The sequence below is a fragment of the Grus americana genome, chromosome 3, assembly GCF_028858705.1.
Source record: "Grus americana isolate bGruAme1 chromosome 3, bGruAme1.mat, whole genome shotgun sequence".
Taxonomy (NCBI): Eukaryota; Metazoa; Chordata; class Aves; order Gruiformes; family Gruidae; genus Grus; species Grus americana.
The window spans coordinates 79,064,944-79,085,051 of NC_072854.1; the positions used below are offsets into that span (position 1 = coordinate 79,064,944).

The 20,108-nt window shown below is 39.1% G+C and overlaps 1 protein-coding gene across 7 annotated transcripts in view; it reads left to right on the top strand.

The window, feature by feature from the left end:
* SMOC2 (SPARC related modular calcium binding 2) overlaps positions 1-18,839 on the top strand; it is a 149,533-nt gene extending 130,694 nt beyond the window's left edge. For 2 of the 7 annotated variants that reach the window (XM_054821699.1, XM_054821702.1), the window contains exons 10-13: positions 10,501-10,603; positions 11,528-11,802; positions 14,315-14,426; positions 17,191-18,839. In XM_054821699.1, coding sequence (XP_054677674.1) covers positions 10,501-10,603; positions 11,528-11,802; positions 14,315-14,406 — 470 coding nt within the window. In that variant the 3' untranslated portion in view covers positions 14,407-14,426; positions 17,191-18,839. The remainder of the gene's footprint in view (positions 1-10,500; positions 10,604-11,527; positions 11,803-14,314; positions 14,427-17,190) is intronic. The other 5 variants (XM_054821700.1, XM_054821704.1, XM_054821703.1 and 2 more) reach the window with 3 other exon arrangements.
* The last annotated feature ends 1,269 nt before the right edge of the window (positions 18,840-20,108 follow it).

Consider the following 20,108-nt stretch of genomic DNA (forward strand, 5'->3'; position numbering starts at 1 on the left):
GGAACCCTTCTGTGGACACACAATAGCTCGATGATTAGAGCACTCAGCTGAAGAGGAAAGGACGTAGGTTAAAATCCCTGATCCAAACCAGACAGAGCAGGGAACTGAACCTGACTCTCTAATGTCAGAGATTAGGGTACTCCGCTGGGATAACAGCAAGCCAGGTTTCAACTCCCTGCTCTGTCTGGTTTGGATCAGGGAGTTGAACCTTAGTCTCCCTCATCTCAGCTGTGTGCCCTCATCACCAAGCTATTTGGCCAAGATGGGATGGCGTGTTTTTTTCTTAAAAAAAAAAAAAAAAAGGAAAAAAAGCTCATTCTGCACCAGAGTAAAATCTAAATTACCCAATCCTGACACTTTGCACATGATGGAATTGTTGTTTCCTGGCCAGGCCTAGAGAGATCTACTTCGTGGTCACATACCAAGAGTGCCAGAAGCGATAGGCAGATATAAAACCCCTCTGTCCCTGCAAATGCAGCTAAAGATGCAAAGAGATTCAGCCATGTTATCCACATGGCTTTGGCAGAAGCAGAGAAAACAAAACCGGCAGAAGCAGAGAAAACAAAACCACCAGAAGCTTACTCATGTGAACACCAAAGCTATCTCAGTGAACTACGGTTTTGTTTGGAGGAGAATGGGGGAAGAAGATTAATAGTCTATCAGTGTCGGTGCTGTCGGAGGTGTCTGTGTCAGAGCACAGGCTCTTTGTGTGAGTTCGCTTGAAACGTCAAGCAGCTTTTTCCCCCACTGGTTTCCATGCCTCTCTTCTCTCCCTTGACGTTCTACTTGGTTCTCTCTAATTTCCCTGCTTGTCTCTTCCTTTCACTACCCTTACCATATATTCATGTCCTGCTTCTCATAAATTGTTCTGGCTTAAGCTTTGTTCTTTGTGATGTCACACATAGTTGAACCCTGCTGCAAAACCCTCTTTGAATGTGCTTATATCAATTGACAGAAATGAATGGGTTTTAACTGTTTATCTTGTCCTTGTAAACCACACACACATATTGAATTTTTTAATCTAATCCCAGGCATTTTTGAAGATTTAAGGATCTTTTTTCTCATTACCTTCTCTTCTGCCTTCTGATTTTAACCAGCAGTAGACCACCTATTGATTTTTGAGAATCTAGCATGTGAACCCTTTTATAGCCATCTGCAGAGGGCTTAGTTTATTCCAGTCATATAAAGTTCATGGACTGAAAGTTTGTGTCTGTTGCAATTTGCAGTGTTGGGTATCTCCAAGTATGGAGTGTGGGCCTCTAATTTTGAATAACAGTGCTTTACATTCATTCACTTGAGATGGAAAATGACTGCTGTTTACTAAATCAACATTAGAGTATGCATATTTATACCAAAGAAGTATTCACAAGAGAGTTAGAATGGAAATGCGGGGTGTATGAATTATAATCAGAGTCATTATTTCAGTTCCATTCACCAACAGGCAAGCACTTACTGTTGCAAAATGCATGGCTGGAAATCAGGTTATTATACATGCTGTTGTACATTCAGATTGTATTTTCCCTTATCCCCTGCAATGCCCGGGGCACAAAGATATAATGTGATGTCTTGTTTCCACCTCTCTCCATTTACGCAGCAGCAGACAGCAAGATGCATGAGAACCTCCTTCGTGTGTTGCTGTTGCTGTGTTACCAACAAACGACATTTCACGGTCTGGTCCAGAAATAGGACACACACACTCCTATAATTGTGTACATATGCTCAGTTTTGCAGCAGTCCATGTCGTGTCAGCCTGTGTATAAAATGGGGTCATGGATTGGGGGACCAAGCCTGACTGCTGGAGGGGTATGACAGAGTATTTCTCTCTCTCTCTTTGTTTCCTCTTGAGTCCCATGGTCAGTAATCCTGAGATGGTTTTCACTTTTCAAGAGCCTTTCTCCTCAGTCCAATTGGTTATTACCTGTTAATACCAAGTGACTGACTCTGGGCAACCTCCTTAGCGTGAAAGTCCATGACCTCTGCTGAAGTAGACAGGGTGGGCTTCTGCACAAATACAAGCAAATCCAGGCCTTGGCACGGCTGCAGGGTACTGCTAGCTGGGTTCCTGACCAAATGCAGGACGTGCAGCACACGAGAGAAACTGACCACAGTGTACACAATGAAACTAGCTAACATTGGAGTGGTCCAGCGAGGAAACCATCCTCACAATCCATAATGGAGTGCTATCATGTAATTGGATCTCCCTGCTGTAAAATGACCGAGGCACTTTGTAATCAAACTGCACGCTGTAAACTTTTTTACATGAAGTCAGCTTCATTGCATCCTTCCTGGCAGACGCTCTAGAACCATAATTACATTCATCTCTATCTTTAATTTACTCCATTGTGCTTTTGTCATTGCAGGATTTTTGCTACCAAGCCCTATGTGTTCATTTCCTCAGTGCTTACTGTAAATTGCAAATTAAGGGTGGCATGATTAACTCTGAATTGCCCTGCTTTTTGTGGGATGAAGTCAAGCTCATCATTACTTGAACATTGGTTTATTGTGGTTTAATGAGGTACACAGTATTATATTTGGCTTGGGGAATCCATTCCAAATAGAGGTCAATTTGCAAAGAAAGTTGGTTTGGAAACCTGCTGAGATCTCTCTCTGTCAACCCTGGAGAAGTGAGCTGGGTAATAGTGAATTAGGAGTGGACCTTCATTTTTTAATTAAATGAATAGTGTCTAATTATTAAGGCCTGAGCCTTTAGTCTGTCATAGTATGCCCACTTCCTTCAGTAGGAACTAAAGGCGTTTAATTCTTGTGTAATATCATACCTTGTAAAAGTTTCGTATTAAGGAATTGTAAGACTGTATTTATGCTTTTCTATTAGTCATTTTACAACTTTCTTATTTAGCAAAGGATGAGCCAGTGAGATTTGAAATGGTATTTGCAGAGGAAATCTGTCATGTTTAATGGAAAGTGTCCACGAAGGTAACACAACTGCCAATCCCAAATTAAATACTACATAAAGAGAGAAATAGATTTTCGTGATGCCAGGTTTCCAAGGACTGTTTCATTCCATAGTGTTCAAGTAATGCTTTAGTGGTTCTTGCTGACTCTTGTTTCACTTCAGTTACTTCCAGAATTTCCATTTTATAATCCTTTTTTAATCACTGCTGTAAAAACTCATTCTGAGTTAAAATTCAGTATATAGTTAATGTTCCAAGAAAAAGCCATGCCTGCCTCCCCTTGTTACTAGCTCCCCTCTGTGTTGGAAATCCAATTTCTAAATCTTTCATTTGCCAGTTATGTGAGAGAGGGAGAAAAAATAATCAGATAACATTGATGAAAACTTGTCTCCTAATTCACATTCACTACTTGTAAGTATCTGTATAAGCAAAATAAAGCGTGGGTGAAGATTCTGATACTTCACCTGACTGCTTGCAGTATAGCTAGATCTTCTGCTTCCTTTCTGCTCCTCCCTTCCCCATGTCCTTTTCCAGCTCACCGTACCCCATCCAACAATATGCTTTGTGCCCTTGTAGTAATGACTTAGCTTCATAATTGGTGGTTCTGCCACTGCTTTCATTTCCAGGATAGAGAGACACCAAGTCACTGCATCTGTGGGATGCAGGTTGGGGTTGCTCTGTACCATCTACAACTGGGTTAAAAAAACCCTCAAAACCAAAAAAACCCACACTGTTTCAAAGGTGCATCTGAAAAAATCCATCATGTGTGTAACACTCTTTGAGGGACTGAAAGGTATCTTTAAGGAGTGCTGGCCTTACATCTCCATCCATCCCCTGTTACGACGGTGTAAGAACCACAGACTGGCATGAAGGTTCTGCTCTTCTCTCTGAAAACCTGGTACCACTCTGTGGGCAGGGACTCTGTGAAAATAGCTCTCACATAAATGTGTGCTGCTGGGCCGACAGTTTCTAACTCAGCTCTGAATTGCCTTCACCTTTTGCTTTGATGACCACTGGTTCTTAGTGTCTGAATAGAGAGCTTTTCTGTGGCTTTAGCTGAGAGGGGATGCTTTTGGGATTTCCAGCTGATGCCTCTAATGGTAAAAGTCTCAGTAAGAAATATCCAGAAAGGTTAAAATCAACATCAGTTTGTAGAAAAGACTGTTTTTCATGGCACGTTTCTAAGAAGCAGGGTGCTTAGATTAATTAAGCGATGTAAAAAACATCCCCACTAAGCAAGTCCCCATAGTTCAATTTTTCCAGCAGGAGACCAGAATTATGCACCTTATTTCTGAGGTCACTTCCATAATTGCAACAACATACATTTTTTGTAATAGCTTTTCCTTTTTTAATGGATATTTAAATGCAGGTAATTAAATATGGTTATTTCATACCCATCTCCTGAGAGGAAACATAACAGCATGATGAAAATACAAGTGAATTGGAAGTAATAAATGTCTACTAAAAAGGACTGCATTTTGACTCCCTAAGTAATATCGGTCTTTAATTGTTAAGACTCTCAGAGTGATAATGTGGAGATTCAGGCACCTGCCATACTATACAAAACCAGATTCCAAAATATTTCAATTTAATAAGCTATTTTTGAAAGTGTTGCTGCAGTCAGAAGTACCAGCTGTATATCTCAGGGCCAGGCAGCCATGAAATAAGGTGTGTAAAGCACACATATAAACTTCTGAAAATCTGATCCAGTTGCTTTTCTCTTCTGGACCTTTTTTTAGGCCCCCTTTCTAGTCCTGAAACTCTTCTCTCTGTGTCCTAATCAGTGGGCTGATTGACTCGTGTCACTGTGCCAACACTTCAGTCAGATACGTTGTGTTTCTTACACTGGAGCTGGACCCACGTGGCTATATTGCAGGTCATGTTAAACGTAAGGTGACAAGCCTCTAAAGGTTAGGAGTCTGCATTGGCACAGGCTGAACCTAAATGCTCAGAATTTCAGATTCTTCTCAACATACTGAAATGTCTTTGGCCTTCAAAACGGGGATAGATGTTGTGTAGGCAGTGATTACCTAATAAAAAAATCAGCTGCCCTGTGTCCAGTTAGGCAGCAAAGGAGCAAGATCTCCTTATCATCTGAGTTTTCAGACCTTTTTCCTGTTCCCAGTCAAAACTAGAAAGGTAAGAGACTACAAAAGAATGTTTTAAAAAAAGAAAATAAGGCCCACAGACCTTCTCAAATTCTGCTTTGAGTTTTGGATGGCATCTGAGCGTATTACAGTTTTCTAGCTGGTTCATCCCTGCCTGTTCTCACAGTGACATCTCTGAAGTGTTAGCAGCAAGAACTTTGCTTCTCAAAAGCTTCTCAAACTCTTATGGAAGAAAAAACAAACTAAAAAATGGTAATCAAAAGTTTGTCATTTCACATTGCCTGTGTTATGCTGTGGTGTTCTGATTCTCCTTTTCTTGTTTAACAATAATATTACAAGAACTGAAATAAATATAATGAACTGCTTTTTCAATCAACAAGTGCCCTAGCCTAACTTTGTCACTCAGTTGCCTGCAAAAACTGTTTATAGGATCGTATGTGTTTCTGCTATGAACATTATCCCCTCCTTCCACCACATTTACCCAAAGAATAACAAGAGTAGTTCGAGCCTAAATGAACTTACAAACCAGATACTTACAGAATTCATCACAAGCAGTTTTACACCACCTGAGAGTGTAAGTTAGCTGTCTGGGCTTTCTCAGTAGTTAACGGGGAAGAAGAGATACATTTTAAGGGACATCCTATCCTGTTCTAAGAAAAAGTCTAAGGTAGTTGGGAGGAATGCCTTCTGAATGTGTTCCTTTATACTGAGCTTAAATAACTGTTATGGGTGAGACACTTCATTTCAGCAGGCTCAAGTTCAACAAATCCCACTCAATGCACTTTGGTATGATATGAATGCCTGGGATTGAAGGGTAGGGCCTTGGAAAAGCATCCTTTGCTAACTCTTTTGTTGCCCCCCCAACCCCACCCCCATGAAATTAGAAGAGAAAGATCATTTTAAAATAGTAAGAAAAATAAAGTTAAATATATGTGGAGAACTGAAGTCTGCTTCCTGCCCTTCTCCAGAAATAATACTTCTTGCCTGTAAGACATAGAGATCTGGGGCTACAAAGCAATGGATCTGTAGCTCCCCTCCAGCTAACATCTGTTTTATTCTATTTTATTATTTCTGAAATTTGGGTAAGCACAGATAAAAGAGAATTTGGCTCTGAGTTTAATTCAGTTCTTTTAATTGGTAAGAATATTTGAGAGAAAAAAGAAAAGAAAAGCAAAAAATGTGTGCGGGATGTTAACAAGGAGAGATGATAATTTCCTGAACCCCTCTAGGACAGAGAAGAAGAGGTAGATAATTACTGTTTGTGAGAGGTTACCAGGAGGTGCAGTGAGGGAAAAACTGCAATGAGCCATAAAACCTATGACTCTGTTGAGGCCATGATTTTTAGTCTCCAGCACAGTTACAAATTTCAGTTTGTAGGCTCATCTTTTGAAGGGCTTTTTTGCTGGAATGGGGCTCAGGGAGAGCTCAGGAAGTCCTCCAAAAAATGAGGAGGCATCTCAGCATATCTAGACAAACACAAACTTGCGATTTATATGGATCAACAGAAATAAACTCATGAACTGTACCTATATGTATGTATAGAATAAAAGTCCAAGAAAAAATGTTTTGCTTGTATTGTCTGCTCTCCCAGCATAACCAGTAGCACTGACAAACTGCAAATTCTTTTCTCCTGTATACCACTATGTTTCAGTGCAGTCAAAACTGCAAAAGAAACATGAATAGTTGTGATCATTCTGATTTTTGGCAGATAAAAACTTATTTATAATCTTCAGAGGTATTTCAGTGGTCATTGTATTTGAGTGCACTGCTAAGCCTGATGTTCATATTAGCAAGTAGGGAATAAAAAAGAAGCTTTAGATTTGCTAATTGGAAGTTGTCATTCCTTCAATTACTTGAGTGACTGACTCAAGACAGTTTCCTCTCTTGCAGGAAGATTAATGTAAATGCCCTTTTAAAGTGATTAATCTTATCTATTGTATTCACATTTTTACAGAAATCAACAAAATACTTTTCTAGCCATGACTTCACATGTGCTGTAAAAGATAATCTTCCAAGATTGACAGTAGTAGATTGTTATCAACCAAGCAGGGAGCTCCAAGGCACTTGGGTGCATATTTTAGAAGGTTTATAGACAACTGCCTCACACATTTAACTCCAAAAATCCATCCTCAGTACTAAAGGTAGATATATTTATAGAGACACACGTGTACATATGAGATGTATAGTGTATAATGATGATTCTTTGATTACTTTTATATTATAGCTGAAATGAGGTGTTTGTATATTCCCGTCATTTGTGGTATGTATTTGTTGGTCTAAGGTCTACTCTGGGTAAAACTATCCTTAAAGCAAACACTCAACTCTGTGTTACATCTCTGAACCTGTAGATTAACTCCATGTGGTTTCAAATTCAACCTTTTAGCAACCAATTATTATTTATGTAAGCTGTCAAATCCACACAGGACAAGCAGCTGCAGAAGAAGAAACTGAAGCACATAAACCTTAGTGAGAAGCATAAAGCTCCCATAAGAGACTAGTCTTTCCCTTTCTGTATTCAGTCCAGTAAGAGTGAATTATTCATTACAATCAAGCTAAAGCTCCCCCGGTCTTGCCATTTCATCCACAAGTTTGTTGAAAATTAAAGCTCAGCGTGAAGCCTCCTGAGAATTATCCTGAGTTAATAACACCTGCAAAGAACAGAGATTTCACTGTGAGGTAAATTGCTGTGTGATTGCCCACACATCAGCAAAAATTATAATTGGGAGAAACTGAATATTTTCTCTGTATTTAACTGGTGAAGATTTTGTGGGGTGTCATTTTACTTTAAGTAGTAGAGTTATAATTTAGAATGTTTCACAGCAACCGATTGTGTTTGTTTTAACAGCAAGATTTCTTTTCTATGAGATTTCTAATGCTGTCAGCTGCTATTGCAACTTTGTGCAACACACATTTAGAAACCTTTCTTAATCTTAGGGAAAATTATCAGAGACAGGCTTTAAACTATGGAATTTTTTCCCCATGATTTCTTGTGAATTTAGAAGTTGATACATTCTCCTACCTGGCCGTTTCTCATAAATAGCAAGCTAAGTCATGATTTTGATCTCTACATCTGTAGCGTACGTACACTTAGCAGCTCCCTGGACAGCAAGGGAAACTACCTAAAGCATACATTTTTGTTTTTTCCAGATGTTTCAGGAATACACTCATAACTAACATGAAAAATTCAGGTGGAGCTCCTAAATCAATATCAACATTTTAATCTATCCAAAAAAGGACAGAGAAAGAAAAAAAGTCAAATTGTCTTGTCTCCATATTGTGCTGCATTGTTATACACTGAAATAGTATTGTCTACGTTTTCCACGAGCCCAGTATCAATTCACAACTCAAGTTTGGAGAAGGATTCAGGCTTCTGCCTGATGACAGTAACACAGCCCCAGCACAAAATGGATAAAGCTTGTATCATTCAAGATGATAGGTCTACATGGAGAGCCTCGGTCAGACCTCTTTTTGCCTGTCCTGTGAAGAGAACCAGCTCTGGTCCACAGGCCAAGCATCCTTGCTAGCGAGGTGCAGTGCTGAACTCAGTAGGATGCTTGATTCAGGCTGGTCGCCACGCTGACACGGCTGGATGTGCCTTCCGCGTGGGAAATGCTTGGGCTCTGCCTGCTCCTCTCTGGGCAAGTGTGCTTTTCTGACTTGCAAAGTTACGTGGCTTCATTTAAGTCACAATGCACGATTTACTTACATGGTTGCAGTGTCTGAGCCTTACTTACCAGCAAGCTCTTTGCTCTAGAGAATATACTTTTGAATATGCTCTGAATGCTGCCAGCAACCTGTTGGTATAGTCCTCTGTCCCTCCCTATTAATCTCTTGCCACCCTTCTCATTTCTGTGCCTTTCAGAGGAAGCTCAAGTGCTTGTCTTGCTGAACTCAGACAGGATTATAGTCATAGCTGTTGGGTTTTTTGTTTTGATTTTTGTTTTCTTTTTTCCCAGTTGTAACGGGTAAAAAACCAACTGGTTAAAGGTTAAAGGCTAAAGGAAGAGGAACATATCTAGGAGAGTGACAAATGGTTTCAGATGTGTACTTTCAGTGCAGTGAAACTTGCTTCAGTGAATTCCTGTTATACGCCTTTTACGATTACTGGAATAAAATGTCCCTGGTGCTGAAGGCAAACACATGAGACAGGGAACTCATAACTACATGAATGTGTTAGACAATAATATGTAGTGGGTGCTGCTGCTATACATAATAGCTGAGCTATTCTTACTGCAACACAGCTAAGGGCTAATATAACACTGGTTCATTTCCTTGAATCGACATGGGATGTATTAAAAAATAATTCGCTGGGCAAGATGAGGCTTTTCAAGCTCAGATAATCCTACTGCCTGCTCCAGAGGTCACTGAGAAGTGTAATGAAGTAACAAATCCCTACTGATTGACTAATCTTCCTTTTCCACAACACTTCAAAGTGTTTCCCTTTTTCACTTAAGAACAGAACTGTGGGTAAGCAGGCCTTTAGCAAAGAATTGTCTGTGAAAGTCCTGTCGTGGACTCATGCCTCAACCTTGTCATCCCTATGTCACTGCTCGTGGATCATCCTAGAGTTTAACTCAGCTATTACAGCGCAAGGGGCAGACCTGGTGTTTGGCTCAGGGCACTAGGGAAGAGGAGAGGAAGCAGGTGTGTTGTATAAGCAAACCTCCATGTGTCAACATCCATGCACTTGTCAGAAGAATTTATCTGCTCCAGCTGCACTGCTCTGAGAATGGATCTTTCAGTATATATTTATCTGACGTATTATGTGTCTGAAATTTGCTGTCAGTTTCTTTCAGAGAAGAACTTCGTGGCATAGGGAATGTAATTATGAGGATGATCTAGCATCACTATAGGATCCCACGGTATGAACCAAAGTACCAATTAACAGCATCCGATTGGGCTAGGTGCTGTATAGTGGGACTTAACCTCTGTCCAAGAAAAAAGTGAAAGAGGCAAGGTGTTGACTGCCATTTTACAGAGGGGAAAACCAATGCACTAAGAGAATGTGTGTTGTCAAGTCAATAGTAGTTCAGAGGAGCAAAAATGGAAATCTGAAAGAAGTGCTGTGCTATAGGCTTCTAGTCTGTGTTTCAAAGGGTCTGTGTCTCAAAGGGTCTGTGTCATGTACAACTGTTGTTGTACAACTTCTGTTGTTTCAAAGCTGTTCTTTTCAAAATGTGACACCCATGGAAAAAATGTCTTAAAGAAGGAAAAATAATGCCAAATTTGAAAGAAAGGGACCCAAGGTATGCAAAGCAGATGCCCACTTGCGTAAGTTCAAAAGGATGTTTTTTCTATTTCTGCTCTGTGTTACAGATATGTACCTGAATTTAGATGCTTGTCTTGAATTATGAACTTGTCCACAATTTACGGGAATTTGTGTAGAGGAAGTCACATCTATCTATAAGTTTGAACTATCATTGGAATTTAAATGTTGTAAAAAGAGAAAACAAGAAAAGAAAAAAAATCTGGTTTTCTAGGTTGTCCTGGGGCCAAGAAGAATGAGTTCCTGACTAGTGTTTTGGATGCCTTGTCCATGGATATGGTGCATGCAGTCTCTGATCCATCATTGTCTTCTAGCCGGTGGGTTTCAGATCCTTTTTGTGTGTCTTTAAAAGGATTCTGGCAGTGATGAACAAATTGTTGAGGGCTTTGAGAAGTAATTCTTCTTCTGCCTTCACAAAGGGTAAATTTCCAAGAACTATCTAGGAGAGTTTACTTCAAAGTTGCCACTGTGTTCTATGTCCACGAAACAGAGATGCACTTGACAGCTGAATTTTCAGCAGCAGCACATCTCAGAGTTTATCTGTAGCTGCTGGTGCAGCTGTGTCTCAGTCTTTGTTCTCATCTCAGGCTTTACTTGATGAATGTGTGCTACCTTCCGGATTCATATTTTGCCTACTTGCTTGTAAAACAAACCAATGCTATCAACAGTCAAAGGCAGAATTAAAAATGCGTAAGTGCTGTCAAACTTGGGGTGTCTGCGGGTCAGGTGCTTATCATCTGAAGAGGAGGTGGCATTTATTGTCATAATTTACTCTGTAATTCAATACATTTAGGTGTTCTATCTCTAAGAGCATCCATCATGGGTTGTAACTGGAGCCTAGGTATTTGGCGATGCTGAATGTTGATCTACTTTAGTTGGGTTTATTACATGTTTTAATGTGTCTGCCATCTATGAAACTGTCTTTTTCTCTTTTGTTTCTCTCTCCATTTTTCTCTGTTTCAGGAAATGAAAGGGGAAAGTACTGTTTTCTGAGTACGGTGCTGACCTCAACACAGTTTCAGAGAGTAAACTAAGAGCAGATTCCAGCCCTTAGTGTAAAATTTAGGATACGGTTAGCCAAAGTGAAAAACGAGGGATTCGCTACAAGAAGCTAGTGGCCAAAAGCAGGGACGTTTATGTAACAAAGCATCTGATGATAGTGATTTAACTTTTCTGAAATAAATGTATAAACTGAGGTTTATTTATCAGAATTAAGACTAATCTTTTGTTTTATGTTTCAGGGTTTCAGAGCCTGATCCAAATCATACTCTGGAAGAGAGAGTGGTCCACTGGTATTTCAAACAGCTAGATAAAAATTCCAGTGGTGACATTGGCAAGAAAGAAATCAAGCCATTTAAGAGATTCCTAAGAAAGAAATCAAAACCGAAAAAATGTGTGAAGAAGTTTGTGGAATACTGTGATGTGAACAATGATAAGTCCTTGTCAGTTCAAGAATTAATGGGCTGCTTGGGAGTAACAAAAGAAGAAGGTAAAGCAGAAACAAAGAAACGCCATAGTAAGAGCTTTTTCTAACTATATTTTCACTAGATTCTGCAAAGCTGATGAAGTCTGGTGTTTGTATACGCCAGAAGTATTCAAAATAAAAGAATACACCTGTCTGTAGCTAATGCAGCTGTCGCTTAGGGCAGGTGGCAGGAAAGCTGCTTCTGTGTAGGCAAATCATCGCTTTGCTCCAACAGAATCAAAAACTTCCCGTTGATTCTGACCATTAAGTGTATTACAGTAGGAAACCTGAGAGGATACGATAACATTAACAGTCATCGAAAAGCCAGTTTAATGTTATTACAGTGCTATGTCCTGAATGAGTAGAAGTATTACACCTGTGCTTTTTGGATTCCTGCTGGGAAGGAAGCACATTGCTGAACTTTCTAATGGCTTCTCATTTCTCAAATGTGGTTTAGAGATACAGAGAGGAATGTGGTCATCTGCCAAACAGGTGGAACAACTGCTGGTACACTGCTACTTTACCTTGCTGCCAAACTGGTAGAAAGGGGAACAACTAAGTACAGTGTATAATGGTCCCTGCAGAGTTCAATCACACGATTCCTGAAAATGAGGAAGACTTGAAAAAAAAGAAGAAAAAAAGTTGTAAACAACAACAGTAGATCCCCATACTGTAAGAAGTTATAGAATATGAATATAGGCAAATTGTTTTGTTTGTCTTGGACCTTAAAATGAAGCCAGGGCAGTAAAATAAAGGTGTCATGGGAAATGAAAAGCAAGTCAAGTAGGAAATGCCGTCAGAAATAAAATGGTTTCCACAAAATTGATTATATTCAAGTCTAGAAAGGGAATACTGCAAAAAAATGAAATCAGTCTACATTCTACTAATAAAGTAAATTGTCTATGGCTCACAGAAACAGATCTCTTAAAAATATCAAATCGAGGATTTTTTTTTCTGTGATTTTTCTGGACTTAATAATAATACCTTGCAATTTTCACTTAGGTGATGGAGGTAAAAAAATGTGTATGAAGATGGATGACTTGTTATCTTTATGCTATAAATGTGGAAACTGAAATGTAACATCTTCTTTTTCATACACACTATTTGGCAGACTAGTGTTTTAAAGTGCAGGCCATTATGGTCACTTCATATGTTATCCTCCATTTCAAGATACTTCTGTCCTGCTACAGCTGGCACTCCTTGGTCTGTTGTTGTAGATGAAATTTGAGTCTAAAATCATTGCCCCGGGACATAAAGAAAAGCTATAGCAAGATTCAAAGCAAGATCCAGTGTTTCCTGTGCCCACTCCAGTGAAAAAACCCCAAAGATTAGCATAAACTTCCTGTTTTGGAAAAGAAAGTTGTAAGATGCATGAAATTATATGAAGACCACACACAGCTTTAGCTAAAGTAAAAATTACATTCACCATAACTGGAAATTTTTAACAGAGCTTCTCCAAAAAAATGTAGTCAATAATGCAAACATTGATTTTTGGAAGGGAAAAGTATCTTAGAACTTTTGCATTGAAAAACTAATGGCATCCGGTTGGAAAAAAATTCTAAAACAGATTGGTTGCTTTCCTAGAAATACATGCAAAGACAAGACAGAAAAAATTACTTCTGTTTTGTTTCTCCTGCTTGATAATTAAAGTTTCTTTTCTGGTAATCCTTTCACTTGCACAAAAGAAATCAATTGCCACTTCACTACAGGTAGGGTGATATTTCTAGGAATAGGTGAGACCCTGTCACCTGAGGTGTGAGAGCTGAGATAAGGAGGGGGCTCTGTATCATTCTGTGTGAGTCCCAGGTGTCTTGTGAGAACCATTTGAAGCAATATAAAAGTCAGAGAGCTGCAAAACATACTTTTGCAGGGGAATACTAGTTGCTGCAGTATTTTTCAAGGTCCAGTTTTGTTCCCCTTTGTCCCAGCACAGCTCGATTGACTAGCAAACTGACATGGAAAACCAAGAGAGAGAGTTCCTTCCTAGCCTCCCAAGTTTGCTTGTAAAGTTGAATGAACCAGCTGGGTAGCAGGGTTTTTTTTCCCCATTTAGAGCGCTGTCTTGGACTTTGCCACTAATAAACTTAAAAACCAGTGATAATCTCATTGTTTTACAGACTAAACGTGAACAACGTCTTTGGCTCGTAGAGCTATTCCTGTGCAATATCTTTCAGCAAAGTGAATGCTTTCCAGACGGTCTGCTTCTCCATGCTTCTTTCCCGCAAGGGATAATAGGCTATATTTACTCCTAAAGATTTAATAAGTTAGAAATGCTCGATGTTGACTAGATGCAATCTGTCCTAAGCAAATGTCACATATTAACTGGCATGAAATGTTGTCATTCAACTTTTATATAACTCCATGAAAGAAGCAACACCTATATTGAGAACAGAAAAAAGCGGATATTTCAGTGAAAGATCTGAAATCTTTTATCTCATTTATTGAAAGCTATGCAGTTACCCTGCTGTAGAAAACACCCTTTCAGAAGGAGGGCTTCAGTTCTTGGCCATGCTACATATAACTTGCAAACCATATTTATAATGTTTTCTTTTCTCTCCTTTAGCGGCCCCTAAAACCAACACTGAGAGCACTTCATCCAGCAGGCAGGTGAGTCCTAAGGAGAGCAAGATCTCCATTCCTGCCTTGCCCAGCTGAACTTCTTTGGGTTTTAGCAGGTATCATTGCAGCTTCGAACCGCATTCATTTGCCATTCTACAGACCTGCCAGGAAAATGTAGAGCAGTATCACAATTAACAAATTTTGACTTAAGTCCTATTTAGATTAGAGCTTATTCTAATATTATACTTATTATACTTAGTTCTGTTTCCTTAGGGAAAGTTGAATCAGTGAACTGCAGGTGCAGAGTAAATATGCATAAATGCAAAGTGGATTAGGCCTGCATATGGATGTTCCTAGTAAAGTGTAAATTGGCATATAGGTTAGTGATAATTAGATGAGTGTAACTGAGCCCTCATATGAGTCTTCTGCACTGCTGAGTGACAGCATTCCCATACACTTTTAAATGTGCACAGCTTTATCTTCATTTACCTTTTGCTTTAACTGAATTCCGTTAACTTTCCTGTGTGTCACACTATAGACACCAACTTACATTGATTGAAATTACTCTTTGTGAACAAAGCCATGCATTTCCCATGCCCTATGAAAATCTAAACATTTCACAAACCCCACTGAATTATTGTATGGTGGCTTTAAACACCTTTTAAAATCTTAGTGTAGAGAAAGGAACTGTCACTTAAAATGCCTTTGCTGGCTGAGCAAAATGATGCTGGAGAACTAGGATTTGCATCAGTCTGCTGATGTATGTTAAAACTAAAATTGGTTATGTCTGCAGAATGATTGTAGCAAATAAAATGTCAAGTGTCCTGACAACATAATCCATGATTTGTTTTTGCATCAGTTTTCTGCAAAGACTTGCTTGTGTTTCTCTGAATAACACCAGTGTATGTCATTCATGGAGTTTTGGCTATTCGAGGCATTCAGAGCTACAAAAGGCACAATAGCAGAATTTTTAAGTCAAGGAAAGGTACACGTTGAAAAGGAGGGACTAAAGTGGAAGCTCAGGAAAAAGGCTAAAAACGGGTTTCTCATTTGTGTCTGTCTATTTTCATAATCATTAATCCTAAAGATTCATTTTTCTGGACAACATGGGCACAACTTCCTAGCTCTTTTGCATGGGTCTGAAGAAGGATTTGTGAATCTGCCAGTTATTTGAATTGGTCTAGTAACAGAATCATCATACTATTCTTGCCTCACTTTTGTATTAGAGGAATTAAATTATTAATGCCCAAAAAAGCATCAGTAAAGGATGAATTGTTTTTAAAAATATTCATATAAAAATATTAGAGGACCAGACCAGGTAACCCTGCAGCTGCGAAAATAAGAATTTGGCTAAAAATATCTCAAACCCATAGTTGTGGTTAATGTCTTCCCATCTGTCAGAAAGCTAAATCAATTTGTTAAAAACTGAACCCAGGGTGAACCTCCCCACAAGCCAAGAGAAATCTTCTTCTCATTGTTGCTAGTCAATTTGTTACTTGCTTTATCTCTGATTTGTTTGATGTTAGGTTCACACTTCCTAAGGCAAGCTCAACATTGGTTGTGGGTTCTACCAGAGACCTCCTACATACCTTTGATGGAATATAAAATATTCTCACAGCTAGAGGGATGTGATAAGTTTCTGTTTGTTTAAACAAAAGTTTGTGGTCTTTTCAAGTTCCCCCCACAAATCACTTAGGCTTTAAACAAGGCAGCCTGAAAACAATTATCCAGTCGGAACTCAAAAACATTCAAAGGGGTTATTTTAATTATATAATGGCAATTACTGGCACACGTGCATTACACTTGAAGCATGACAATCCCTCTCCCCTTTCTTGTAATCTGATCCTGACTTACAGAATCTGTAATAAAAGTCTCCTAGAGCATCTATGTTTTTTAATTTTGTCCAATAATTTTGCTGACTCAGCACCAATTATTTTAAAAGCTGTTGCTGACAAATGATAGCCTTGAATTAAGGCTGGCTCAGCAACCCATCTGTTGGCAGTTTCATACTCAAACAATACAAGGCTGCAAGTGCAGAAGATGGCTTTCATCACAAAAGTTTTCACTGGAAAGGAAGTTACTGAAAAGCAACTGGGCTGGGTAGGAGCACCCAAAGGAAAGCACCCATCTAAGAAGGAGTGATTTGCACCTCTCAGGAGACGGGCACCCAAGAGCTCATTTTCTACTAATTTATTGCAGCAGTTCAGTTATATATATGTTTATATATGCTTAAGCATGTATTCCTGAATAATTTTTTTTTTACATATGTGCACATCTGTATGTGTGCACGCACATACAAGCTTACTGAAAGAAAGCAGATATAGGTACATATACTTATATGCTAACTGAGTCTCAGCTGTGGTTGCTCTAAAAGAGGTCAACTATCTGACAGAACTGGGGTAGTGGCCAGGCATAGTTCCCTTGCTCAGCTCCGCCCTGTCCAACAAACATACACATACATGCACACACACTGTCAATGAGACCCAGGGGCTCTTCTGCAGCCTAGCAAAAAGTTTACAAGGAAACTATAGATTGTTCATAAGACTTTGGCCAGCAGCCCATTCCTTATACATCACATGGCATGGAAAGGTATATTGCACCAGGGACTTGCCCAGGCAGTTGCTAAAACTGTGTTTGACGGGTATAGATTTAAAGAGGCCGTAGGTAAGAAATAGTAAAGATGTTGCTTATACTCTCGTTCATGTATGCTATGAAAGACTACAGGGCAGGGATTTTTTTTATTCCCCATATATATTTGTGAAGAACTCTTCTTCCGATAGTGGCATATGGACGCTGTTGAAAAATAGAGATGAATGTTTATACTTGATTACTTGAAAACATCACTAATAATGCAAATTTTTCCAACTTCCTTTCTTTCAGCAAGTTTCTAAGAAGCAAGGGTGAACAGCTTACTGATCCCAGGCAGATCTCTTTGACATGTGGGAGATTTCCTCACCAAAAGGCAATAAAAACAACTGTAGTATTTGCACTTTGTACTTAAAAATGTAAATTCACTTTGTAGAAATGAAATATTTAAACAGACTTTTTTTTAATCTGTGAAAATGTAATGGCTAGTTTTGAAAAATTATCACATACAATGTATGTGTATTCTTTTGTTGTCTGAAATATGTAAAACGTGTTGGAGATGTAAAAGTTTGCATTTAAACCTTTTTTTTTTTAAAATAGCCTTTTGGCAAATAGTAGCATAGAAACCTGATTCTATGTATTTTGGTTTCAATAGTGTGTCATGTTTTTCTTTAATCAATACTGTCATTTAAGTAGAGTTATGCTGAAGAGTCTGCTGTATTCTCAATTTTGTCCAAGCAGCATTGGATGTTTTGGGTCTGCAGAACTGAGGGAAGTGTGTAAATTGCTGTTTACTTGGTTTTGCAGTTTTTAAGTGAACAGATTTTTCATTGGTGGCAATATTTTATTTCATTTTGGGTTTATTGTTATTATTATGCTTTCCAAAGATCATGCAATGAGAATGCAACCACTAGTGGATTCAAAACAGTTATTCTACAGTTGGGAAACTTGCAGAAAAATGTAACCTTTTATCCATTTTTGAGGTGCCTTCCATTATAAGTCTTGATAGGATTTTCCCCCCTGTTTGTTTTCACTTGGGTTATTAATACAGCAAACCAACAAGGAGTAAGTTGAATTGTAATGTCATTGCGGTCTGGTTCAGCCTGAGCCTAAAAGCATGTTTCTCTGGCCAGTGCAAAGCAAGAGCAGAGTTTATGTGGGTCAGAATTGTAAATCTAACTATAAAGAGACAGGGAAGGCTAAACAGATTGTTCAACCTTTTCTTCCCCTACACCTGGCTGCCCCCATCAACTCTTCGGTTTGCCTTGGGGTCCACTAGAGGTAAAGCTGAACAAATTATGAACAGTTGCCATCAGAAGGGGCTACTCACATCGCCCCTGCCTGAGGCTTTTTCTTTGCTGTCTGAAAGAAGTTATCACAAGTTTTCATACCTTCTCTGTCATTTTTCCCCTCAATGCTTTTTTGTATGTGTGCCTGAGGGGAACGAGAACTTGCGGACGTGAATTTAGAGCAGGGGACCCAAGTAAAAAAGGTTCAGCTCTTGAACAACTGTGAGTTACAAGCAGCTGGGTTGATTGACGCAGTGGTAGGTGGACTGCTGGCATCTAGGAGCTGACATGACAGGGCAAGAATGTTGCAACAAGCAGTGATTTCATTCTGGTTTGTTTAAATTACGTGTGGGATCTGACATGTGACTAGCTAATCATAATAGCACCCTGGCTTGAGCTTGTACCTGAAAAAGCTTTTTTGCAAATAAAAATGTTTCATTTCAAGTTAAACATATGCTGAAGTGATAGGAAACACTGTACGCAGTGGAATTGTACCCCAGAAATTGTGTACTCTAAGCTTTGGCAGCAGGAGGAACCAAGATGCAACTGTGTGTTATCTTGTATTTTTGTTTTAAAGAGTATTTGTTATCCTTTTATACTGTTAAACTTTGAATTTAATCTTCTTTGTAGATTAAAGATCAGTATGTTATCAAACTATGGTGGTGTTTTTTCTTCTGCAACACAGATAGCCATGTTTGGAAGCAGGTACGCACAGACTTCACCACTGTGCTGAGTTTACAAGAAACCTCATGACCTCACATTGTGTCCATCTTCTTTTCTTCCCTTGCCCCTGTATTGAATTCTCTAAGGTTGTTCATGCCTTATTTGTACCATTGCTTTCTCAAAATAGTGATTTGGAGGGTAGATCCTTTGTCGCTACTATCTCCTTATAGCTTCAGCTTGGTCTCTTGCCTCTTCTCAGCAACGTGCAATGTAGCATAGATAGAGATCACACCTTTTGCCCTCGGCATGAGCGTGAGCTGCTGCGGAACTTTCAACCTGACTGGAAACAGTGACAGGAGAGAGGCAAACCCTGAGAATACTCAGCACCTGGTTAGGAGGGCACGGTATGGTTAATAGCAGCATTTTGTAAGAAGCATCTAATTCCATCACTACGGCCTTTGGAGACAATGTACATGTAGGCAATCAAATATTTTGCCATGTCCATGCTTTGAAATGGCAACCATTTAAACTGGGAGGGTGTGTGGGGAGGCAAATTTGGACTAGCCACTTGATTATGTAATGAGTAGCCTTAAACGCTTATCAAAACACAAATAAATGCTATAGGCATTCCCTTAGGTATCCAAAGACTTCAGCAACATAGAAGCATTTAATGATTCCACAATGACTGAAACACGAGGTATTTAATCTTTGTACATATTTCTGTGTTGTCACATTTATGGTTAATTTCAATTTCCAGCCATTACACCACTTGGCTATAAGCACTATGGATGTCCCGTAGTTCCAGTTAAGAGTCCAGATCCCTAACTGGAACACACTTGAAAGCCTGCTAAATTCACCTTGGGTTCCTGTATCTCCCCTGTATCCACAGGATAGTTAAACTTGGATAAATCTTGGCCCTTCTAGTTGTAACCAAGCATGGCCGTGATACCAAAAAGGAATCCGTGTGGATAGGCCCTTAGGCTCACAGTACAGTACCAGTGTTTATTTAGTTCCACAGTAATTAATTAGTTCTAGTTTTTATCCTATTCCATGTGCAACAATTTAGTTTCAATTTTAATTCTGTTCTTATTGAAAGCACAACTTATATTCTGCTTTTCATTGACCAATATTTGTTCTAGTTCCAGCTGTTGCTGAACAGATTTATTTAGAGCTTTTATAAAGTTGTAACTAAAAGACTATTAAGTTTTAAAAATGTGGATTTGTTCAATGATTTGTCCAGCCTGTTGCAATGTCCATCAG